This window comes from Notamacropus eugenii, chromosome 1, assembly GCF_028372415.1.
Source record: "Notamacropus eugenii isolate mMacEug1 chromosome 1, mMacEug1.pri_v2, whole genome shotgun sequence".
In the NCBI taxonomy this organism is placed as follows: domain Eukaryota; kingdom Metazoa; phylum Chordata; class Mammalia; order Diprotodontia; family Macropodidae; genus Notamacropus; species Notamacropus eugenii.
The window spans coordinates 711,979,769-712,006,058 of NC_092872.1; the positions used below are offsets into that span (position 1 = coordinate 711,979,769).

The following is a 26,290-nucleotide window of genomic DNA, read 5'->3' on the forward strand; positions in this document are numbered from 1 at the left end:
GAAGGGAGGGTAGTGGGAGGAGGGAGCACTCTTGGGGAGGGATAGGATCAAAAGAGAGAATAGAAGAAACAGGGGGCAGGATAGGATGGAGGGAGTTATAGTTAGTCTTACACAACACAACCATTATGGAAGTCATTTGCAAACTACACAGATATGGCCTATATTGAATTGCTTACCTTCCCAAAGGGAATGGTTGGGGAGGGAGGGATGAAGAGAAGCCGGAACTCAAAGTTTTAGGATCAACTGTTGAGTATTGTTCTTGCAACTAGGAAACAAGAAATACAGGTAATGGGGTAGAGAAATTTATATTGCTCTTCAGGACAAAAGAGAAGATGGGGATAAGGGAAGGGAGGAATGTTAGAAGGAAGGCCAGATTGGTGATAGCGGTAATTAGAATGCTTGGCATTGTGGGGTGGGGGGAGGGGAGAAATGGGGAGAAAATTTGCAACCCAAAATGTTGTGGAAACGAATGTTGAAAACTTAAATAAATTTAAATAAATAAATATGAAAAATAAAAAAATAAAGGACCCCTCTGTGAATGAGAAAAGCTCAGGGCCAGGCTGGACATAAGAATGGCCTCCATTTTTCTTTGGATTAAAAGACAGAGCTAGAAGGCCTCAAAGTCATTTAGTCCAACCCTCTCATTTTATAGCTGAATAACTATCCCCCACTTACACAGACAGTTAAGTGTCCAAGCTGGGAGTCAAAACCAGGGCCTCCGACTCCAAATTCAGGGCTGCCTTCCAATTGTACTTTTGGCTTTCAGTAACAATATCATCATGACGCAAGCTCATCACTGGATGGGTCAAGGCCACATCCTTTGCACTCGGCAAACAGTGACTTTAATTCTAATTATGTGATGCTCTGTTTCACTCCAGGTATGTAAACCAAGTAATTGTCAGCGATTTGACCACAAGTAAGAAGTGGCATTTCCTGTGTAATTGTTGGCTGGCTGTTGACCTTGGAGACTGCCGACAGGACCAGGTTTTCACATCAGTCTCAAAGAAAGAACTCTTTTCCTTTAGGTATTACTGGCAAATAACAACCCATACTGAATGCTGTCCTGTCTCCTGCCATATACCCTTAGGGCCCATCAGGACTTGCTCCATCCTTGTGGCTGCTACTAGGATTTCTGCTGTAGTTCCTGGATGTAATGGACGTATCATCCTCCTTTTGGTTCACCAGACCTCTGGGATTTCTCCTGGGATCTCTACAGATGCATTGGACTTATAATGGTCTTATATAAACACAAATACAGTAGACATCTTAAACTCAACATATCCAAAACTGAATTCACAATCTTTCCTCCCAGACACATCCCTGCCAACTTCCCTATTACTGTAGGGGGTACCACCATTCTCCCATACCTTGGTCTCCTCCCTCTTTCTCACCCCCCCCCCATACATAAATTGTTGCCAAGGTCTGTTGCTTTAATCTTTGCAACATCTCTCCAAAGAGACTGCCATCTCTACTAACACTGCCACCATAATGGTACCACAGGACCTCATCAAATCAAGCTTTGACTAAGGCAATAAATAACCTCCTTGTTGGTCTTCCTGCCATGGTCTTTCTCTACTCCATCTTCCTCCACTCAGCGGCCTCCTGGATAAAATATAAAATTTTGTTTGGGTTTTAAAGGCCTTCCCAGTGTTCTTACACTTGACAACTCTACCCACTCAGCAATCCAGTGACAACTGGCCTCTGTTGTCCCTCAAACAAGACACTCCATCTCCTGACTGCTCGTTTTCCTGGGCTGTCCCCCATGCCGGGAATGCTATTCCTCAGTCTGACTTGTGGCTTCCCTGGCTTTCTTCAAGTTGCAGCTAAAATCCCACCTTTTATGGGAAGATTTTTCCCAATCTGCCTTCATTCGAGTGCCTTCCTCTGTTGATATCTCCAGTGTATCCTGTCTGTAGCTTGTCTCCCACAGTAGAATGTGGGCTTCTGGAGGGCAGGGACTATCTTCTGCCTTTCTTTGTATCCCCAGGACTTAGCCTAGTACCTGACATATAGTAGATGCTTACTAACTGTTTACTGACTGACTGACATGTTCAAAGCCTAAAGGCAATGAAACTGGGACTAAGACAGTCTGGAAGCGTGTGAGGAATTTAGAGTTCTTGCCTTTACATCCTAGTCCTTTGTTTTGTAGGATTTTCATGATAATTTGTATTTGTGAAGAAATGTTGAGTAAGTATACCAGGAATAAATAGTCCCTTGTCTTTTCTTGGGTTGTTCAGAAGACAGATAAGCAAGAAGTAGGGGTAGGAAATAAGAAATGTAGGTCAGATTAATTCATACTTTTGAACCCAAGTGATTTTTGAGCACGGATAAAAGGATGAAATAATCAAGCTCGATTTTATTTTAACTTTTGTTAAGACCTTCCCTTCCCCCTTCCCCACATCTTCTAAACCCCATATAAAATATGCTATGTGGTGCAATGTATAGAGTCCTTGGCCAGGAGCCAGAAAGACCCTATTCAAATCTAGCTTCAGGCATTGATAACTGTGTGACCACACATAAGCCACTTAACTTCTACCTACCTCAGTTTCCTCATTTATAAAGTGGGGATAACAAAAGAACTTGTTTCCCAGGGTGGTGAGGATAAAATGAGATAGCATTTATAAAGTGCTTTGCAAACCTTAAAATGTTGGACATAAATGCCAATTATCATTATTGTATGAAATAGTAGACACTTTATAGCACTTCAAGGTTCAGAGAGTGCAGTCCACAGTACTTACAGATAGCATTATTCGCATTGAGAACAGAGACCCATAGAGGTTAGATGATTTGTCATTGGTCATAGAGGTAGAAAGAGTTGGAGGTTGAGATTCAACACGGATCTCTCCTGCCTCCAATTCAGTGCCCAAGAATCTATTCCTAAAAACAAATGAAGGGATGGAGCCTAACAATTTCTCATCTCCTGTTTTCTCTTCTCAGAAATTTGTATTCCTCCATGATTGTAGAAAAATTCACCCAGGAGCACCTATGGCTGTCGGTGGTGACCTGCAGCCCCTGGAACCAGGTTACAAGGGTCCAGGGACTGTCTTGCTGCATGACCCTTCTTATTTGTAGCATGCTCATCAACATCATGTTCTGGAAGCTAAACGGCACAGAGGAGGATGATAGCACCCTGCAGGATAGAGGTAAATCCAACCAGGACCTTCATTATCTGCTCCCCTCCTTCCCAGAGCCAGGAAGAGAACGGTGGTCCCTTTTCCCTCCTTGCTTGTGTTGACCTGAAAGTTTTGTTAAATAAAAGGCAACAGACTAATGCATGCATTTTAATTAATTAAACAAATCCCCATAAAGATAACAGTTACATAGCACTATGGAGCCAGGATCAAATCTAGCTGTCTGGCACAGAAATCTTCTGGTTTAAATACATTTTTGCCATGAGAAAGGAACTCTCTTAGTTGAACAAATCATAAATTTAGTAAGACAACACAATTAACAAAGTAGTGTCAACTGGGTTTTATGATCCCAAGCTGTGTAAATTTCCTCTCTGTAGCATATGTCTCTGTGACATATGATAAGAAGGAAATCCTACCACTCTAGTGGCAGGCCTCCTGTCCTAAACAGAACCTTGAAACAGGAAAGGGTACCTTTAACAAAGTTTCAATTGAAATTACAACCCAGGACATCTGTGTTTTTCCTTATCACTAACATGCCAGGAAATGGTCTCCTAAGGAAATTACTAAGTCAACCCCATTTGCTTCGCTGAGGCATTCTCTGAGTTTACTTAAGATAATAAAAGAGACTATTAGGTCCAGACACTTCTTAATTCAAGCTTTGACCCTTATTAAAGTCCAAAATCTATATTAAATATTATCACTTGGCAGCCTGAGAGTAAAACATTCTAGGAGGGTTTCTCTGCTTTCACCTCCTTTCATTTATTAATCAATAAACTAATAATAATAGCTAGCATTTGTTTAGAGTTTGACATACCCTATGAGGTAGGGGCTTCTATTACCATCCCATCCATTTTAATAGAGGAATCAACTGAGCCTAAAAGAGATTGTGTAGTTTGCCCAGAGTCACACAGATAGTAAGTGGCTGTGGTGGGATTTGAATCTGTGATTTCCTGACTCCAACTCCAACTATCCCCTCAGGTACCAGCTGAATGCACCAAGTTCTTTGAGCTCTTAACAGTTTTCTATCTCTAGCCAAACTTACAACAAAGAAAGCTGCTATGTGAGAAGTTTTTAAATTTTCATCTTATTTCTATGTTGACTTAACAAAAAACAAAATAAACATTCATGGAACTACAAACTTCCAGGCATTATGTTCTTCAAGTGTATAGCAAATTTGACATGTCACATTCAAAGGTGCCCTGGCTGTCTGGGATTCCTTGTGGTCTCTTCTTTTCTTTGGAGGGGAGAGGAAATTCTATCTCTAATCCTCCTTTCCCCAACAATAATACAATTGCTAGTATTTATATTAAAACACTTTACAAATGTTAATTTGTTTGATCTTCACAAAAACCCAATGTGGTAAGTGCTGTTCTTATCCCTATTTTCCAAACAGAGGGTGACTTGCTCTGAGTCATAGTTAGTAGGGGTCTGAAGCAGGATTGGACTCAGCTCTTCCTGACTTGAGTTCAGCATTTTGTTTAGCACTACTTAGCTCCCTTTCCTCCTCCCTTTCTTTTCCTCTACCTCTTCCCCAAAGAAATGAAAAGCAAATCCCTTGTAATAAATATGCCTGCTATAAAAGTAATTATGTATGACCTGGAAGGTATGAATGTTTTTATGGTGGTGATATTATGCATAGTGAGCCTGGGTACTATCTGTATTCTTTTAGTAGAATCTTTTGCTGTGACCTCGTCTGAATTGCTCATCAGCATTCAAACTGCTTCTATCCTCTTCCCAATTAATCTTATCATTGGGAGAATCTTCCCACTGATTCAGCTACAGGAGAAGATTCCACCTCATTTCATTCCCATTCAGGCATCTTCCACCTTAGACACATCCTTTGGACCTGTAACTACTCAAAAAATAATTGAGGTAAGTTCTGAGTCACATTATAGATCTCTTCTTTTCAATAATAATAGCTATCCAAGGTGAGGCCATCAGGGCTTTGTCCCTGGAGCGCTGAAATTTAGAGGGTGAAAAGAATTTGAAATGTTTGCAAAATATTGTACAATTTACAAATTTGTTGCATGTACATTTCAACAGCATTTACATTCCTATATAGCACAAAATCAATTGAGGTTACCATTTAGTTATCAAGAATAATTCTTTAAAATAGGAAACCACCAAAAGATAAATTTCCCCACACATCCCATGCCCTTCTCCTCTGGTTGTACCATACATACGCCCCTTCTTCCCTGGCCCAGCCCAAATCTGCTGCAACCCCTTCCCCTTTCAGGTAGAGGCTTACCTAGCAATGTTTTCTTGATGTCCTAGGACCTTTCCCCATAGGGCTAGTACACTTGTCTCCCTTCTCACACAACCAAATTTGTCTTCATTTGTATTATTTTCCCATCCAGAATTACAAAACTGATTTGAGGAAATATTTTGTGCTGCTTGTCCTGGGTGCCAAAATTGATTGCTACAGCTCTGTAGCAGATACTTTTGTATGGATAAAAGAAAACTTCACTAAGTCACTAAGTTGTGCCGAGCAGACTTTCCACTTTCTTCTTTTATTGATGAATTGGCTTATTGTGGGCGATCAATAACTTGTGATTTCTTGGGGAGCTTGACGTTTCATAGGTCATCATTTCTCTTAACAGATTGTCCGAATATGTAGAAATGATGTTGGGTTGTTTGTTTTTTTTTTTTTTAAGTTTTCTAGCAATCTTATCATTCCACTCCTCTTGTAATCATTCTGTGGTATAGAATTATTCTATGGTGCACTCTGTGATACAGTCTTCCCCTTTACTCAGTAAACTCCAGTGGGTCCCTATTACATCCAGAATAAAATATAAAGCTCTTTGCTTAGCATCTAGTCTGGTGCCCTCCTACGTTTCTGGTCTTATACTTTACTTCCCTTTTGCATACTCCGTGATCCAGCAACATTGGCCAACTTGACATAGCTCAAACATGACATTCCATCTCCCGTTACCATCCCTAGACACTGGCTGTCCTCCATGCTTGTAATGTTCTCCCTTAATGCCACTACCTCTTGGCTTCCCTGGCTTCCTTCAAGGAAACAAGGCAAGGTGAGACAATAAGCATTTATTAACTGTTTACTCTATGCTGGGCATTGAGCTAAGCACTGGGGATACAATTAGAAGCAGAAAAAGAAAGCCAATCTCTGTCTCAAGGAATGTACATTCTAATGGGGAAGGAGCTAAAATGGGAAATAGCAGGAGGGTACCTGAACAGGGGCATAGTGTCCAAGTGCAGAAAATCAGAAGCAGATCAAGGACGGAAATGGAGATTGGCTACCCTGGGTCATTCTCCAAAATGGAATCCCTGGCAGAAGCTCATCTGTGGGAAAGGGGGGCTGGCATCACAGAGGGATGGCCCAGCCATAACCTCATCTCCCATTGGAACACCAGCATCTTCCCCCACTTAGATTAACTTCTTTCCATTCTTTAACCAGTTGTTTACATGCCATCTGCCCTGATAGAATGTGGGTTCAGAGACCTATTTGGCCTTTCTTTGTATGTCCAGTGCTCAGCTCAGCACCATCACAGAAGAAGTGCTAATAAGTGCTTGTTGACTGACTGGACTTGTTCCAATTTCTTTGTTGCTGTTTTTAAAGACATTCACAAATCACAGAATAGGGTGACAGCCTTCTGAGGAAGTAGGGTATTTACTTATCTGCATAGATGTTATTTCTACCCCAAATAGAATATAAGCTTCTTGAAGGCAAGAAATTTTCTTGTGTATGTATGTTGTGTGTGTGTGTGTGTGTGTGTGTGTGTGTGATTTTGGTGTTATTTTTTCTCTTCTGTCTCCAACACTTAGCTTAGTGTCTGGCATGTAGTAGGTACTTAATAAATGCATGCTGAATAAGCCGATAGATGAATGGAAGCAGCAATGGCATAGAACCCTGGACCTCTGAGTTCACATCCTGCCTCAGATAAGCTCAGACAAGCTCACAAACTGTGAGCCCTTGGACAAGTCCCCTAACCTCAGTTTCCTCATCTGTAATTGAGAGTGTCTCACTTGAGAGTGTGTCTGAGGTCCTTTCCAACTCGATGATAAAGCAGCTTTTCCCCTTAACAAAAGACACAACCCTACTCTTGAGCGTTTCTTCCGACACTTTGGATATGATGGTTCTTAATTTATGTAAAAAATACAGGCACACTAATTTTTTTTCATCTTGGTTCCACATTTAGGAGTTGAAGGAAATAGTGGGATTTTTGCACATGAAAAATGCATGCTTGCCTTCCCAGTGGGAAGGCCCCAGCGGGAGTTCTGACAGCATTACAGACCTCATCAAGGGGTTGTCCAGCCTCATTAATTCTCATCTAGAAAGGCAAGGAAGTCAATGGCAGCAGACAGGGTCACATCTCAAAAATGGTAAAGTGCTTTTAATGAACTAGCTCCTTTTTTCTCTTTACTTTCCCACTGTTTCTACCACTGATGAGGGTAATTTTACCTCTTTCTGGTTTTAACCTCATTGTCCCCAAATCTCTTGATCAGGGGTGCTAATTAATGAAAAACACTCTGCCACTTTGAACAAGGATTTTTCCAAGGCTACAGTATTGACAATGATTCCACTGAAATATTCCCTGAGGATATTGGAAACCGATCGCCCTGCTTCCTCTCTAGAAAGCAAATGTAACTCCCTGTTCATTTCTAGAGCCTCCTGAGATCATACAATAGAAGAAATCAATTCTTGAACACGTTTGTTTCTTACAATAACTCTCCTAGTATATTTCCCATGTGCTTTTACAAATTAGGCCCTCCAAGGTTCTCAGTCTTTGTCATGCCTTTGCACAAGATGCCAAGACCAGTGCAGGAAATGCCCTCTTTTAAAATCCCTAGCTTCTTTCAAATACAGACCACATACCACCTCCTTACATTAGACTTTCCTGATATCCCTATCCCCTAGCTTTGTATCTGTGTTCCCAGTTTCTGGCACATTGTAGGTACTTAATGAATGCTTGAATTATTCAGTCATATCTGACTTTCTGTGACCCTATTTGAGGTTTTCTTGGCAAAGATAATAGAGTGGTTTGCCATTTCCTGCTCCAGTGTATTTGACAAATGAGGAAACAAAGGTTGGCAAAGTTAAATGACTTGCCCAGGGTCACACAACAAATGTCTGGTGGCACAGTGGATAGAGTGCTGGCCCTCATGTCAGGAGAAGCTGAATTCAAATCTGGCCTCAGATACTTACTAGTTGTGTGACCCTGGGCAAGTCACTTTACCCTGTTTGCCTCAGTTCCTTATCTGTAAGATGAGCTGGAGAAAGAAAAGGCAAACCATTCCAGTATCTCTGCAAAGAAAACCCCAAAGAGGTTACAGAGAGTTGAACACAACTGAAATGACTCCGTAACAGCAACAAAATACTTATTGATTGCTTGGGGAATTGGGCATGGCGGGGAGTGTAGTTTCTTGGATCATTTTAAACCCTCTGTGTCCATAAGCTCCTTACAGCTGAATGATTTGTAGAGAAGGATAAAGTATGGTCATATGTAGATGTAGGTACAACTCACCAAAGGTACATGGGGAACAACTTAATTGAAACCATTCATCTTTGTTACTAGTCAATCAGCCTTGATTGAGAACTATCCCTTGAGAAGCATCCTCACACCCAAATGGAATATGCTTTCAGAGGTTCCAGAAAATCTTCGCAATTTAAACCATTACCTGCTCAGAGTTCTGGAGAGGCTGCAATTCCAGTGCAGTACACTTTTGACAAACTCTTCCAAAAGGCCCCATGACTTCCTGCACTCAGCTGGTCAACTGCAAAGCCTCAGGGAACTCGTGGAGACCCAGATTCTTACCATGGCCCAGGGCCCATGCAGGTAAGAGGATCCTTCCTGACTCTGTTTCCTCCCTTCCTCCTACTGCATCATTAAATGCAAGATTCTTGCCCTCAATTTCTTCTCTTTAGTGATATCATGAGTTTCCCTATGCTGGACTCAGAGGAAGAAAAGTCTACCATCTTGAACTACCTGCCAAAATGGTCCATTTACGTCTGTTGGCTCCTTCTGGGTGTTACAAGCCTAGTCTCTGCCTTTTTCACAGCTCTTTATAGCCTAAAGCTGAACAAAGATCAAGCAACCAGCTGGGTCATTTCAATGTTACTGTCAGTTCTCCAAAATATCTTCATAATCCAGCCAGTGAAAGTAAGTGGGAGTTTAATAAAAACAAGAAGACAACTGAAATAAATTTCTAAATTCAGTGCTATTCCAAACTACCAAGGAGATATTTTATAAAACTTGTCAAGATAATAATAAAAGGCATTTGGCAGAATAAAGGACTAGAACAGGTAAAGTTTCTTAACCTCAGTTTTCTTTGTAATCTCGAGTGTTTAATTTTATGAATTTCAAAACACTATTCTGAGAAGGGATACATTGGTTTTACCAGATTGCTAAAGAGAGCCATAACACAAAAACAATTTAAAACCCCTGTTCTGTACACTTAAAGGCAGTGTGGTATAATAGATAGAGGGCTGACCTTGGAGTTAGGAACACCTGTGTTCAAGGGAAATCATGAAAAAAGCAGAAAAATGAAAAGAGGCAGAAAATTACTCAACCTAAAAGTACATACTAACCACTGCTTACCCACTATTTGGTAGTGGTTAAACAAAAAAAGTGAGCAATGGAACAGACTAACTAAGCAAAAAACATGCAATTTAACAAAAAGTAGTTCAGTGTCTGATAAATACAAGAACACAAATTATAAGAGAAAGAGCTCCTATGTTACAAGAACCACTGGGAAAACTGGAAATCAGTTTGCCATAAATTCGGTTTAGAGCAGCATCTTATACCACACTAATACTCCAAATAGACACTTGACTTGAATACTAAAAGTTAACATTAAATAAAATAGAAGAAAGTATCTTCATAATCATAGACGGGGGGAAAATGTTAGCCAAACAGGGAATAGAGGTAAGAATTAAAAACAATTGAAGTAAGAAATTTTTATACTAACAAAATCAGTGCAGATAGAAAAAAAATTCTTTTTATTCTCACTTTCACTGATGAAAGTCTGATATCCAAGTTATACAGGGGACTGACACAAATCTGTGAGCCATTCTCTATAAGGTAAGTTGTCAAAGAATATGAATAGTTTCCACAAGAGAATTACAAATTATCAATTCGATACGAAAACATGCTCCAAATCACTATTAATAAGATAAATACAAATTAAGGCAACACTGAGGTTTCACCTCACATCTTACAAAGATCCTTTTAAAGACCTGTTTTTAAAAGTACCAGCCACTGATAGAAAGGATGTAGAGAGAGCTGACCTCACAGTGAAGTCAATAAATATTCATTAAACACCTACTATATGACAGGCACTGTGTTAAGCACTGAGGATAAAAACAAAGTATGAAAAAAATAGTCCCTGCCCTCAAGGAGCTCACAGTTAAATGAGGGAGACACTGTGCAAACAGCCTGGGTTCCAGTCCTGCCTCTGATATATGTTGGTTGTGTGACTCTGAACAAGTCATTCAGACTCTTATAGCTTTAGACAACGAGATTATAAGTTGTAGGGAAGGTGTCTATTTGCGCTGGTAGGAGTTTCCTCACCGGGATTTCTGTATACCAGTGAAACCACAGGCAGATCTACTATTCCAATCATTGACAAAACTGCTAAATAGCACAATTCTACAGGCCTATGCCTCCAAAGTGCCTGGTTATTCACTATAGTAGCACAGTTAACACTGGCAATGGAAGGGGGAGGGAAGCTGCCAAAAATGCAGACGTGCTGGACCAATTAAACTTTAGGTTTCTCATCTTGCCAAATGATTTTCCCCTCCATGTTCAATATCTAAACCTGGGTTCTAGTCCTAATTCTTTCTCTAACCAACTGTGTAAGCTTGGAAACATCATCTACACCTATCATGGGTCTCAGTTTCTTAACTTATTCACTGAGAGAGCAAAACTAGATGATTTCTAAGTTACCTTCTAATTCTAGGAGTAAAAACTTTCTACCTTGTTCTATTCCATGCTGGATTTTTAATACTTGAATTTTTTTTTAAAAAATTCATTAACGGAGTCCCTCCAAAGATAGATTAGGGAATGAGGTCAAGCAACTTCTACAAGTCGTCACAAACTGTCCATACTTCCCTTCCAATATCACATTAGCGTTGCTCATAAAGTAGCGTGTAAGATAATATTCACTTTACTCATCGGATACACCTAAATATTTCTGATATTAGTAGTGCTGGACTTTATATTAGTAATTTTACAAAGACAATGAAATCAGACAGTTCTAAGTTTGACACCATTGAGTTTGACATAACTGAGATAAGGGTATTGAAATCCATTCATTATAACCAATTCTAATTTTAGACAAAAATCCCACCTCCTGCCCCCTCTTGGATTCTGTAATACCTGTTCAACAAGCAATCTCTTATTGTCTTGTGTAGATGATGATACTCACACTGTTCTTTTCGCTGCTGCTGACAAGGATATCATGGCGCAACAAAGAAAAGGAACTGCAGATGAGGAGGATCTTGGCTCTCCTGGGTAATTCCTTCAAGTCCTAACTCGTACAGGAAACTTTTTCTGTTTGCCTTAGCTTTAGGGTCTTCCTTCTCAGATGACCTCCCCTTCCCCCAATTTGTCCTGTACATATCCTGTTTGTACATGGTTGTATGTTGTCTCCTCATTAGACCACAGGCTTCTTGAGGGCAGAGTCTTTCACCCTTCTTTGTATCCCCAGACCTTAGTACAATGTTTGATATACGTTGTAGTTTGGTAATTTTCAGTCACGTCCAATTCCTTGTGACCCCATTTGGGGTTTTCTTGACAGAGATACTGGAGTGGTTTGCCATTTCTTCCTCGAGCTCATTTTACAAATGAGAAAACTGAGGCAAATTAGGTTAAGTAACTTGCCCAGGGTCACACAGCTACTAAGTGTCTGAGGCTAGATTTGATCTCAGGAAGATGAGTCTTCTTGGCTCCAGGTCCAGTGCTCTATGCACTATGGCACTACCTGGCTGCTCCTGCTTCTTATCTATTGGTGCCTAACTGACTTCCAGTTGTACTGTGCTGGTATGATCAATTACAACCTAGGCAGGACACACTGAATTCAGATGAGGAGACCTCTAGTATGCCTTATTGAATCAAACCAATTTTCATTTTGTCATTATGCCCCAGTACCTAGCAAGGTACCTCCAACCTAGCAGGCATTTAATAAATGCATACTCAGTTGCTGGGTTGGATTCATACATTTCCAGATCCTGGCTCTCTGGTCTAGTCTTCCTCTGTCCAGGGCTAAATTGATCAAGTATTTCACCAAAGCACAGTGTTTCTTTTGCTCTCATCCATTTTTGTTCTGTTTTTGACAGCAAAATGCCCCTCCTTGTCATCACCTGGCTTAAGAGATGAGAACAGCCCCATCTACAGGGTCCCTCCTGTGAAGAGCCCAGTTAAAGCTCCAGAAAAAACCATGAAAGAGAAACAACTGTTCCAACTCACGAAAGAAATTTTTGGTATGAAAAAGAACATGACAGCATGTTGAGTCAGCAACCTGCTTCCAGAGCAAATAGAAGAAATGCAGGGGAAGAGAAGGCACTTGCGCATTGAGAGTTTATTTCTGGGTTTTAGAGAGCAGTGTAGTCAAATGGAGAGACTTAAGAAAGAATCAAGGAGGGGACCCAGCTCTGCTAATTCCTTGGACAAAAACTTAATTTCTCTGTGACTCATTTTCCCTATGTGAATAACAGAAATAATGATAAGTCCTACTCATCTCAGAGTTGCTAGGAGGAAAAATGAAATCACTTACAAAAAACACTTGGAAAAGTTTCTTTTAAAAAAAAAAAAGACATGGCATTATGTATATGGTTTCCTTCCACTGTTATCAACACAGCTGAAAACACATCCCATGGATTTCGAAAGACAGGTGCTAATGTACTTTGCAAACACAGACATTATACATATATGCATCCGTCATACATAGCCTCATAACAAACTCAACAATGGTGCTGATGGGTGTGAAATGGGATATGTTTTACCCCCTCTGGGAGAAAAACAATGTCTAGTGGAAAATAGGAAAATAGACAGGGGGGAAATCCTAGCAAGGAATTTCAATTTCTTGGAGGAAGTATAGCTTGCTAATTTGCTAAGAAAACCAGCCCTCTATTTACTATATCATTGCTGTCTCTTAATCACTCATCTGATTTCTCTGTACAACAGTACAAATTCTCTTCCTTGTAATGTTGATGATTTCCACTCATTCAGAAAGGATTCTCAGTAGGTTTTACCTCAATCAAGCTATCCACAAGAAAATAATAACCACTTTGAAGAGATCAAGCGTATTGAAGACTTCTACCAATGGACTAAAAACACTTTTATTCCTAACCTGTATGGGGAATACAGAGGTAAAGGTCACATGGTGGGCACCATGAACTCTGTATACCCAACATCTAGTATGGTACCTGGCACATGGTAGGTGCTGAATACTGAGTGATTAATTGATGTCAGTTCTCATAGTTTCCCCACAATACTTTTTTTCCTCTTAATTTTTATTGGTCATTTTGGGTTTTGTATCACCTTCATTTCTAGCTATCCTTCCCTTCTTCACTCAGAAAACCATTATACATGTGTGTGTGCGCATGTGTGTATACACACACACAAAGGATAAAAAGAGAGAGAGAAAAGGGGTATGGGGAGGAAGTGGTTCAAACTCAAACATACAATGTCTGACACTGTGTGATGTGCCATATTGTCTCCCATGTCTGCAAAGGCAGGAGATACATTTTCTCCACTCTTCCTAGGGGCCAAGCTTAATGATAATTACGCAGCTTTCAATTTTGTCTCTTGTTCTTCACACACACACACACACACACACACACACAGACACACACACACACACACACACACACATACACACACACACACACTGGTGTGGTTGTAGCCATTTTGTATATTGTTTTCCTGACTCTGATTACTTCCCTTTGTAACAGTTCACATATCTCCTGAGCTTCTCTGTATTCTTCACAGTCATCATTCCTTATAGAATAATAATGTTCCATTATGTTCATATTCCATAATTTATTTAACCATTCCCCAGTTAAAGGATATTTACTGTTTCCAGTTCTTACTAGAATAAATATGGCTACATTTTGGTGTATAAATAGAACCTTCCCCCTTTGACCTCCTTGAGATATATGCCTGGCAGGAAATCTCTGGATCAAAGAGCATGAGTATTTTAGTCACTTTCTTAAAACAATTTCAAACTACTTTCTAGAATGGTTGTACCAATTTATAAATCTACTAACAATGACCAATAATGCTTATCTTTTTACAACCCCTCCAACATTTATTATTCCATCTTTGTCAATATGATGGCTGTAAGGTAAAACTTCACACCTCTTTTGATGTGCATTTCTTATTATTACAGTGATTATTATACCATGCTTATACTATTATCATAGTATGATTATACATTATTGTATATTGGATAAACCATGCATTTTTAAAAATAGTTTGCAATTCTTTTAAGGACAGTGTGTTCATATCCCTTTACCACTTATCTATTGGGGAATGTCTCTTGGTTGTATAGTTTAATTTATTAATACCTTTAATATTCATATCAAATGTCCATTTTTTCTTATTGTGCCATATGGTATGAGATATTCGTCTATAGCCAATTTTTATCTGAACTACTTTCCAGTTTTTCCAGCAGTTCTTGGCAAAAGAAGAGTTCTTTTATAAGCAATTCATATACCAGTTTATGGAATACCACCCACAACAATGTTGTAATTGAAGTTGTTAAAGGTCAGTTATTTTTTTAGATTTTGCTGAAGTCATTAGAGTATCAAGATTTTGTCCCAGGTTTCCTTGAGTTTAACAGAACTTTTTATAGCTATAACTTAAGGCCATATCTTCTGCTATGGACATCTACTAAGATGGTAGACTGATCTATAATTGTAACCTTTGATATATTGTAATCTAACAAATCAAGGCAGCTAGATGGACAGTGGATAGAGCACTGGGCTTGGAATCAGGAAGACTCATCTTCCTGAGTTCAAATCTGACCTCAGACACTTCCTAGTTGTGTGACTCTGGGCAAGTCACAAACCCTATTTATCCCAGATTCCTCATCTGTAAAATGATCTGGAGAAGGAAATGGCAAACCACTCCAGTATCTTTGCCAAGAAAACCCAAAATGGAGTCACAAAGAGTCAAACACAACTGAACAACAATTCAACAAATATTTATTAAGCTATGTGCAAAGCACTATTACTTGAAGACTAGCAAGTCATCCCTTAACCATCTCTTTTGTAATCTAAACAACCAATTTCCTTTTATTCTAAACTAAGTATAACCATCAACAAAAAAATCAAATACAGAAATAAAAATGATAATCTAAAATGGTATCATTTATAATTTGTTTTTTAAATGTGTAATTTTAACAATGTAACAATAAAAACATCCTATGTTTTTGTCACTGTTAATTTGTTACATAATTGTAGCCCTGGTGATATATTATCCACATTCTTTCTTCACTCTATATCACTTTTTATGTCTTCTCACATTTCTTTTCCTTCATATTTGCCATTATGGTGCAAAACTTGGTCACATTCATGTATTCAGATATTTTTCCATTTTTGGACACATGGATTGTTTGTTGTTTTATGCTATTACAAATAAAGTCATAATTTTTGTATAAATTTGTTAATAGAATTTTAACGAAATCTTTAAGGGTCTTAGTGGAGCAAGCCCCATTACTTTAGGTTTTCCAGTAAACTGTCTAGTAATATCTTCTCTCACTTAACTAGATGATTTAATGATTTTTTTTTCTCTCACCAGGCTTTATCGCTGAAGGAAATTCCTTCCTTATAGGCAGTGTCCAAATTCGCCAGATCCGTATTCCTGACACTGTATCCTTTCCAAATGGAATTTCTCCCAGTGAACAAGTGAAGCCCTATTATCAGCATCATCAGGATGATCAAAAGAATTATGGAGTTAATTGGGCCCCCCCTGATGTGAACAGTACAAACCAAGACAGCATTTGGTGTTATCAGAGTGAGGAAGCCTTGGGTGGATACCCCATCCAAGGACAATTTGCAGTCTACTCAGGAGGAGGCTACGTTGTTGTCCTCGGGAACAGCTCTGACGATGCTAACAGGTGAGCAAAAGGCTCTGGGATGCAACTTTTTATCCCTTCTTGAGGTTAGGCATTTGAGAGCCATCAAAATATACTATAAAGTCAGGGTGACAGATACTACATCTATTTACTGCGCATTTCAGAGGCTGTTTTTCTTTTTAGAGGAAATCTGCCATTTAGGTATAAAGGTTTTGTCTCAGTCTACAGGTACATTCTAGTTTGGACAAAAATCCATTCCATCACTGTTCTGGTAAGAGATTTTCTTTTTCACCCCCAGGCACAACAGTGCTCAAGTATAACTTAAATTTGGCCAAACTCTGTTGTGTCACTTTCTTCAGGAGCACTGTTTACTCCAAAACTACCTGCTAAAATTATCAGAAACCCAAGGAATAGTTTAGTGTGCATCTATTGAAGGCTTCATTCACTATGTGAAAAGATACTAGATTTGTAATCAGAGGAGCCTGGTTCAAATTCTGACTCTGATACGTCATTTACTGTGTGACCTAAAGCTCTATAGTCTGTTTCTTAATCTACAAAGCAAGGGCGTTGCATGAGATGACTCTTGAAGGTCCATTCCCTCTATGAAACTACTAATGCCATGACTTTTCCCTTTTACCTCCCCTTCTCTTAGAATTCTTCAGCAGCTGAAGCAGAGCCACTGGCTAGACAGACGCACCAGAAGCCTCTTTGTGGCATTTGTTGTCTATAATGCTAATGTGAACCTGTTCTGTGTGGTGACCTTGATCCTTGAGTCCAATGGTGTGGGTAAGAGCACCTCTACTCCCCCAGCATTTCCACAGCCCCTGATGGGTAACGGCAGGGGTGGAGGGGGGTGCTTTAATTTATTTTTTGTCATTCTAAATAAAGAGTATTTCTCTTATTGGAAACATTTTAATTTCAAAACCCTCTCTGAGAACAGGGCTTCAAGCTTGTATAAATTGGAGACTTCTTGGTAGCAGGCCCACTTAAGTATCACCCCTTTCTGCCTTCTTGAGGGGCCCACTTGCTGTCTCCCTTCTTGATCAAGGTTTCTTTTTTTTTCTTTTTTCATCATGCACTGTGGTTTATTAATCTTCTCTAATGCTCATTCCAATCTGTTTTCCTTAAGCTGGGGCTAAAAGCTTTGTTTAGGATGGGAAAGGTTCAGGGACACACTAAAAAACAGGTCAGGGAAGCAGCACAGCAGGGAAACAAATGCACACCCTAAACCATATCATACAGGTTGACTATGGCCAATTTCTACCTGGAAAACATTTACTTACTTGGCAAAATCCTTTCCAAATCTATCTTGTGAGGGAAAATCAGAGGAAATACTGGAAAATGTTTCATTACGTAAAGGAGAAAGATGATAACTATTTCGGTGCAGATTTTGAAAATCACTTTCACCAAAAAAGGCTACCCTTCCTTCAGGCGACCTTCTCAGATTCAGTTGCCTTAGCCTCTCTAATTACTGACTATACTTGACATCATTCTGATAAAGAGAGACCTTAATACTTTTATAAAGTGAACACAAAAGCTGATTAGGAATCAGGAAGACTTGTCCAGATTAGGTTGCAGATCCTGATTGTAGTGTACATACATGTTATATTAAAAATGACCTAAAATGATTAAACACTAAAAAGCAACTCAGTTATTTTAACATGACCTTTAAACTAAGTATCCCAATATATACGGCCTTTGCTTGTATAATGTGCTTGTGATTCTGCTGTCCTTTTTCCTAAAGTCAAATGTCACTGTAATGATAGAACCCACATTTTCTGAAGGGGCTGTGCTTCAGAAGCCGTGACTGAACAAGATTTGAAGAGAAGGCTTTTGGGGAGGTGGTTTGGCCACCTAAGACCAGTGAAATTCTCAGGCTCTTATGGTCCTCTGTGCTTAAAGGCACCCATGCTCCACTAGAACCACCTCAATTCCATAGTCTCCAAAGAACTAGGTGGAAGTTTCAGAGGTGGATTTTAGCTCAATGTAAGGAAATTTCCTAATAATTAGTGAGCTATATTCAAAAGGGGAATGGATTGCCTCAGGAGGTAGTAGTTCCCCATCAGTGGAGGTCTTCAAGCAGAGGCAGCATGATCCCTCCTCAGGGAGGCTGTAGAAAGGATTTCTATTCAGATAGAGATTGGATTGGATGACCCCTGAGGTCTCTTCCAATTCAGATTCTGTAAGGAAGATGATGCTGGACAAATGTTTTTACGAAGATTGATTTTCCTGCAATGGTCCCTCTTCAAGAATACTTAATTCTGACGAAAGTAGAGCAGGTCACATATGTGCCACATTTGGTAGTTTCTACTCTTCTCTCTTCTTCTTGGTTTCCTTCTTGGACTTTTGCTTTGAGGAGCAGCACCCTTTGGCTTCTTGGTCACCTCAAACTTTCTTGGCTCAAAATGTCCCCCTTCCTCCTCAAGAGACTTCAAAATGGGGAAGATTATAGTCAATACACAGATAAGCTGGAAGACAGACCCCCAAAACAGTTTATAATGAAGAAGATTCTCTAGGAAAGTAGGCTCTGGGACCTCAGGGTTCCAGAGAAGTTCAGTCAGCAGCCATGCCCAGAGCAGTTCCTGGTCTCCATTTATACCACTCAAGAAGTTATAGAACCCAAACCCCGCAACCCCTGATGAAAGTTTCTTTCTGCAGAACGAGAACAGTCTCAAAGCTTCCTGTCAGCCCTCCTATACTGACACAGGGACACAAATCTTAACATTTTCTAAAGGTTTTGTTGTTATTGTTGTTGAGTTTTTTCAGTCGTGTCTGATTCTTTGTGACCCCATTTGGGGTTTTCTTGGCAAAGATAGTGGGGTGGTTGCCCATTTCCTTCTCCAATTCATTTTACAGATGAGGAAACTGGGGCAAACAGGGTAAAGTGACTTGCCCAGGGCTACCCAGGTACTAAGTCTGAAGCCAGATTTGAACTCAGCAAGGTGTTGAGACTTCAGGTCCAGCTCTCTGTGCATTATAGTGGCATAGAGCTGCCCCAAAGGTTTTTATTACTAGAAAAGCATAAACAAACAGAAATCCCACATTGGGAGGATGGGGAAGATGTTAAAAATAACATAGATAGTAAACTTACAAGGTCACCAAAAGTTTTCAAAATCTTACTATAATGCTTATCTCATGGGTTGTAAGGCTGGACCTGGGGTCAGAGAAACTTAGATTTAAATCCGAAATCAGGTACTTAGTAAATTGTGACCATGGGCAAATAACATAACCTCTTACAGGTTCCCCCACCCACCCCACTCCGTTCAGGACCTCAGTTTATTCCTGTTCCTCCCAGTGCCTTTCCCTAAAACTATCATCTTATTTCTATCTACTCATCTATCTATAATAGACATAGACTGAGGCAGCTAGGCAGGGCAGTGGACACAACACCAGTGCAGGAGTCAGGAGGATCTGAGCTCAAATCTCACCTCAGACACTTGACACTCACTAGCTGTGTGACCTTGGGCAAGTCACTTAACCCCACTTGCCTCATCCTGGGTCATCTCCAGTAATCCTGATGAATATCTGGTCACTGGATTCAGATGGCTCTGCAGGAGAAGTGAGGCTGGTGACCTGCACACCCTTCCCTCACTCAAAACAAAGTCAAGTGCAAGTCATGTCATCATATCTCTGATGGCATGGTCTTCATCGGCAATGAAGAATGAATACATACACCTATAAATAGACATAGACTATAATAGTGTCTCCCTCAGCTCAAAAAGTCCTTGAAGACAAGGACCATTTTGCTTTTGTCTCTGTGTCCCCACAGCCTAACACAGCGTCTGGAACGTAGTTAAGTGCTTATTAAATACTTTTTGTTTGGCTCAAAATGGGAATACTACTTCTACTACCTCTCTTATAGGGTGGTTTTAAGGAAGCATTTTGTAAACCTTCAAGAACCATATAAATGCAAGTTTTCATTGAAATGTAAAAACAATTTGGTTTGATCTTTCTTACTTCTGTCACTAAGTCTCCTGTGTTCTCTTGAGTCAACTGTGTCTAACCCCTTCTGACCTCTCTTTGTACTGGGATCTTTAGTTAACCCCAATCTTTACTAAAATCGATGCTCCATCATAGCCTGTACCCCATTGTCCCTAACAGAGATTGTGTGGGGTAAGGAAAGTGGGGGAGTATGTCTATAGATACACAAAAAGCTCAAGTTAAGAGTCATCAACATCTCACAGGCAATTTCAAGCTATACCCAGTATCTTCCAAATTCATGTAGGAAAATCTGCTTAGGTCGTTTCTGCCAGAGTCCTATTCCCAGAACTTGTATATTGCATATGTAACACACCTCAGTGTTAGGAGGTTCCACTTTTCACTTTCATTAGAAACAACTTAGATTTCACTTGCTACTTAAGAAATACTATGCCCAGTCATCTCAGGTCAGTAGATAATGGCACCAAATCAACCAACAAGAATTTATTGGCTATTATAAGGCAGGCACTTGGGAATTTACCAAGATTTTGTACAATATCTCTTCTTGATAATGTACTGTAAAATTCAGGTTGACTCCAAAAACTCAAGCCTAAAACATTAGAATTTATCTGCATCCTTTGTGAACTTTTTTTCTTAAACTGTTATCACCTCTCATGATACAAGTTCTACATGCTTATTATAAAGTAGGATTTCCTTTGGTTGATCCTACAACATACTTCTTAGTGTTTGAAGAGGCAGCCACTGATGCCAGCATTCTAGGATTTGGTGAGTAAGTATATGTTCACAAGCCCTTTCATGATTTTATAAACCTCAGTCTCATCCCCACTCTTGTAGACTGAAGAGTTTTAATATTTTTAGTCCAACCTCATATGGAAATAAGTCTTCAAAAGTTTTTTATTGAGATAGCAACATCTTGAATTCTTATACACTACTTTTGTTATAGCATAAAAGTGGACAACTATACACTCATTTATCTTTACATACTTTTATTAGAATCATTTTCCTAGGGAGCAAAAAATATATTTTAATTCTTTAAAACATTTTAAACATATACAAGTTTCACTTTTTACACATCAGCTTTCCACACTTCTATTTACCATCCTGCTCTATTTTCTCTTACACTTCACACTTCAGCATAAGTCAAAAATATTTTTCCTGCCCTATTTTCTTCTGTAACTTGTCCAGCTTCCATCTTTCTTTCTACCTAGGAAAGGTTCATTGACTCATTTTCCTTAATAGCTGTGATTGATTCCCATGTGCAAGGATCAGAAAAAACAACTCACCGAATGAATACTAGGAACCTTTTTTGACTTGTTCCTCTTTCTCTATGTTTACACATTCTCCCCTTCTTTTTAAAGTCATTTATTCCTCTACTCTTAGGACCATGCATGTTTATTTTACAAAAGCAGGTAGTGAGCAGAGTGAGTTCATCAAACTTGGGCCTGAAGGAAGCAGCAAAGGTTGGCAAGGGGACAGTCTGAATAGCTGGGAGTCCAGGGGGAAAGCTGGACTCTTCTAAAACTTTCGGCAAAATTCTTTCTAGGAGCTTTCTTCAGTTCTATCAAAGTGAACAGTTTACAGATCATTCAGACACGCAGAAGTTTCATCTGGTTCATCGCCTCAAAAGTTATCTACTTTCTACTACTCTTTTATCACCTCTTCACACAGGTAAAGCTGGATTGATCTGCTCTAGAGTACAGGGCCTTCTGAAGGTCAGTCACTTAACACTGTTGGCATAAAGTAAGTGCTCCCTACCTGTGCTGCTAAACACAAGACTTGTGATTCCTCTCCGCAGTGAAAGGACTTTGCCAAGACTACACTCAGAGCTAATTCAATTCTCTGACTGGTATGCTATTTATAGAAAGTGGTGTTTTCCCTGTAAGGGGAAATGAGACAATAGAGAGCATGTTTGATCACAAATCAACTTAAAACTTTCTGGAAATTCACAATCAGGCATAACTTTTAAAACTTTTTCCAAATAATTATTTTAAAATCTAATCAAGTTTTTGGTTCTCCAAAAAGAGGTTGTTCAAATTCAAGTTTCTTACTCATTTAGAATCAGTTGTAAATGGCTACAGAACACAGCAAGAATAAAATCACATTACACTTCATTTGTTACTGGAGCAAGATCTTCTAAGAGTAAACTATCAAAACTTCATCATGAGCACTAGGAACCACGTAGTAACCACCATACTGATATTTAGGGGAACCGGATGAAACAACAAAGATGGGAATACTTCACCAAGAAAAGCAACGCCCTAGACACAAGCATCCTCCTCCTCACCTTTACAATGCTGCTGCTCCAGCTAAAGTGTTTTTTCCTGCACAGAAGAGATATGGAGCAATACCGTCAGAATAAAAGCAGGTAAGCAAGCCGTCCCTGGCATAAGAGCTGCCAGAACACAGGGTGCCCAAGTGCCCAGGCTTCTGCCTCAGCTGACCGCAAAGAGTAGCAAATGAAGCAAAACTTCTTCTTTCCTCTCCAGCCTCCCATATATTTTTATGCTATCACAGCTAAAAACTAAATTTGGGCAAATGTTCAGTCAACAATTAGAAAATGACAGTACTGCTTACACTCCTTGCCATGCATTTGTCTGAATTCTCCTTTCTGCCTTTATCATGATGCGTAGTATGTTTAGCTAGGGTTTATTAAGCACAATGTGGCAAGCTCTTGGCCTCAGGGAGTTTACTTTTTTCTCTGCTTTCATAGAGTCACATCTGTACCCAAGGAATAAGGCTTAACAATGGAACTATATCCTCCACAATAGAATCACAAAACCTAATTAACCAATTAATTAGTGGTTTTCTTGTTCTGAACATTAGCCAGCTCAAGGCATTTTGATCCACTGAAGTAAATTATTGTGCACATACACCAGCTGCGTGGGCAACATCCAACCTAAATAAAACACCAACCAAACACCATGTGAAGTGTCTTGATGAACTTTTTAATGGCCCCTGTCCTCCTTCAATAAGTACTACAGAACCCTAGGGGTCACAAAAGCGGCTGCCTTGGCCATCTCTTTGCATAGAATCTTATAATGAGACATCCATTATAGCATAGACATATAAAGGAGTTGTTTTTTAAATAAATAGTAGCGAAGAAACATCCAAACACTTAAGAGCAATATCTGTATTAAGATTTGACAGGTGGAGTTCTTGAGTCCAGTATATGGCAAAAGGATATAATCTTCCTTCCACTAAATGGAAAGTGTGGGCTATATTCTCATTTACCTTGTTAATCACTGCTAAAAAGCACATACAACTGCATACTTCTGTATATGTGAAGTCTTTTTTATTAGCCCAGATGTTACAATACACAATAACTTGGCAAAATTACTATTTCTCTTGCTTTCCTCACTTGCAGACCTCACTAGGCAAGTCAAGTCGGTGTTTTAGGTATCATTATTTGACCATGCATTTGGAACTGGGAGGAAACTCAGAGGATCTTAAATCCAACTTCTAAATATTACATTTTAGGAAACTGAGGCCCACAGTTTCCCTGATCCCATAGATTCCATAAAAAAAAAAAACCATATGGAAGATAACAAAGGGGGAAAGTGGGTGCAGGAAGAAAAGTAGGATAAGAGATAGCCCATACCAGATCTAAGCAAAATCATCTTACACTGAAGAAAACTTTTTAGCAAGTACCTCATTCTCCACACAAATCTGTCTTCTGTATCTCTGTTGCTATCACTGCTTAAACTCCCAATCCCAGGTTCAGTTGTCATTGGCCAAAGAACAGGTTAGGATTAGGGCACTAGACAGAGTTCAGCCTCTCATAATGACACCTCATGGGTAAAGGTCTCTCCCACTGAGATATTTGCTCACATTCAAAAGAGATAGGGCTGGCCTAATCCCTAAATTCAGAGTAGAGACTAGTCTTGGGATTGTCTCAAGCACATCTCCCCCCTCCACATCTAAGGACAACCACCCAACATCCCCAAGGTCAAGATCCCATTGAATTTTATTTTATTCAGCCAAAACTTGGCAATGTAAAGACTTGCATGTCAAGTTACCAAACTTACAGAAATGTATTGCCAAAAAGATGGAAGTGTTGATTCATTAGTGGTGATGACTAACGGCCAGACTTCCTTGACAGATTCATCAGCTTCCATGAAAGTGTACAAGTGAGCTGTGCTCTCACTTACCTCCTTGGCGTCCTGGTCCTGCTGACGACCATTCGGCTCTGGAGTCTGCTGCAGCTCAACACCAGACTCCAGGTCATCAGCACAACACTGAAGAGAGCTTGGGATGAAGCCGCTGGCTTCTTGCTGATCATCCTGATACTGCTCACAGGCTACTCCATCACTGTAAGCCATACTGATGTGTTTTCCTCCTAACATGTCAGGAGTGTAACCTTGGGCAAACAGGGGCTCAAACTCTTAATCAGAGATGTCAGGATGGCAAGGTAGGGAAAAATACTCAACTTAGAAAATCACAAGATCAGGTTTCAGCCAAAGCTGTCACTAACTAGCATTATTTTCGCTTTTACTTTCCTCCACCTTAATTTTCTCACCTGTAAAATGGAGAAAATAGTATCTAAGCACTGAGATGCCAAGAATCAGTTAATAGAAATGAAAGTGCTATGCAAAGTACTAAGTGCTACCAAATGCAAGGGATTCATGGGATTACACTATGGGACCTAGAGCTGAAAGGGCCCTCAGGAGCCTTCTGATCCAGCCCCACATTTTTCAGATGAAGAAACTGAGGCCCAGAGAAGGTTAGTGCTTGCCCAAAGTCAACAACAAAAACTGGAGGTGGCAACACTGGAGATAGATTTGAAAGGAGGTCCTCCAACTCCAGAGTTAAGTGACCTAGGGCCATTTTTAAATAGTCTTTGATAACAAAGCATTTCTCTTGGTCCCCTAGAGATGCTGAGTAGTAGAGTGGAGAAACAGTGCTGGAGGCATCAAGGCTGACTAAATAGATGTACAGGAAGACCCAAGGTGAATACTAGTAGTTTGACCCCAGGCAAGTCATTTACCCTCTGTCTGCCTCAGTCCCTTCAAATGTAAAATGGGAATGATTGCAGCACCTATTTCACAAGGTTATTCTAAGGATCTAATAAGATCATATTCGTAGTGTTTAGAACAGTGCCTAGCTCATAGTAGGTAGACTATCATTATTAAGGCTTAAGGCTTTGACACTTGCATGACTCATGCAAGTTTCCTCAAAAGTAAAGTGAAGGGGCTGGAATAGATGACCTAAATCCAAACCACTATGACAATCTACCACAGCTGGCCCTTCAAGTGCATAGAAATTGTACTGGACGACCATTCCTGCTCTCACCAGAATTTTCCCTTGAAACAGTTCAACCTTCTTTTTGGATGGAGCATCTCTGACTACAGAACCTTTTTCAACTCAGCTATAACTACTGTTTGTCTTCTGAAGGGCATCTTTGATTACCACGAGGTGAGAACCCTTGACGTATACTCCCCTCTAAATTTCAACTGGTTTAACACATGCCTCTAACAAGGAGCTGCCGATGGGAACAGCTCCCAATGGAGAGACTTCTTGTAAGCATGGGATGGGAAGTTGAGATCCTCTGCTATATTTTAGTGATCAGGATGGCCAGATTCTAAGTGGTTGATTATTCCTTTTAAAAATCTTTACTCTTACAGGACCCATTTTTACCCCTTATTTTTTGTCCTTATCACAATTACTTGTCAAAGGACATTGTTCTTAAACTTCTGAGCCACAAATCTAAATCCCATGTTTTTTTAAGCACCTAGCAAAGGTGACATTGAGGAGTTCTGACTTCTTTCTCAATGTCTCTTTGAAAATGTCTAACTAAAAGGAAAAAAAACCTAAAAATTATCAAGCACAAGAGTTCCATCAAACACAGTTCTAGGAAGAACTGTATCATTTCTTTATTGCTGTTGGCAAATCCTTATTTCAGGGAGACAGTAATTATCTTCAGGAAAGGTGAAAGGCCAAACACCTGTGTTGTTTATAAATTGTTAAGAAACTAAAGTCTAAAGTTCAATTCAAATTAGGAAACCCCTTTAACTATCAGAGTGTAAACATTCAAGGGAGACTGTTAGAAAGTATAAGCTGAAATACACCCTTGATCTTAGAAGATGGCATCACCTGCAGCTCCCTCTGGTAACATTTCAGATCCTTCAAACTCTTAAGTAATTCAATCACAACACAGATTTTTATCACATTCTTACTGTTCTGAC

General features: G+C 39.7%; 1 protein-coding gene across 1 annotated transcript in view; it reads left to right on the forward strand.

The window, feature by feature from the left end:
- Positions 1-26,290, forward strand: part of PKD1L3 (polycystin 1 like 3, transient receptor potential channel interacting) — a 66,052-nt gene that overhangs the window by 36,864 nt on the left and 2,898 nt on the right. The window contains 16 exon segments of the mRNA XM_072636497.1: positions 879-1,025; positions 2,938-3,143; positions 4,801-5,003; positions 7,289-7,472; positions 8,734-8,926; positions 9,016-9,250; positions 11,503-11,602; positions 12,427-12,570; positions 13,274-13,363; positions 13,366-13,458; positions 15,893-16,211; positions 16,822-16,955; positions 21,652-21,776; positions 22,313-22,473; positions 24,208-24,418; positions 25,419-25,520. Coding sequence (XP_072492598.1) covers positions 879-1,025; positions 2,938-3,143; positions 4,801-5,003; positions 7,289-7,472; positions 8,734-8,926; positions 9,016-9,250; positions 11,503-11,602; positions 12,427-12,570; positions 13,274-13,363; positions 13,366-13,458; positions 15,893-16,211; positions 16,822-16,955; positions 21,652-21,776; positions 22,313-22,473; positions 24,208-24,418; positions 25,419-25,520 — 2,647 coding nt within the window.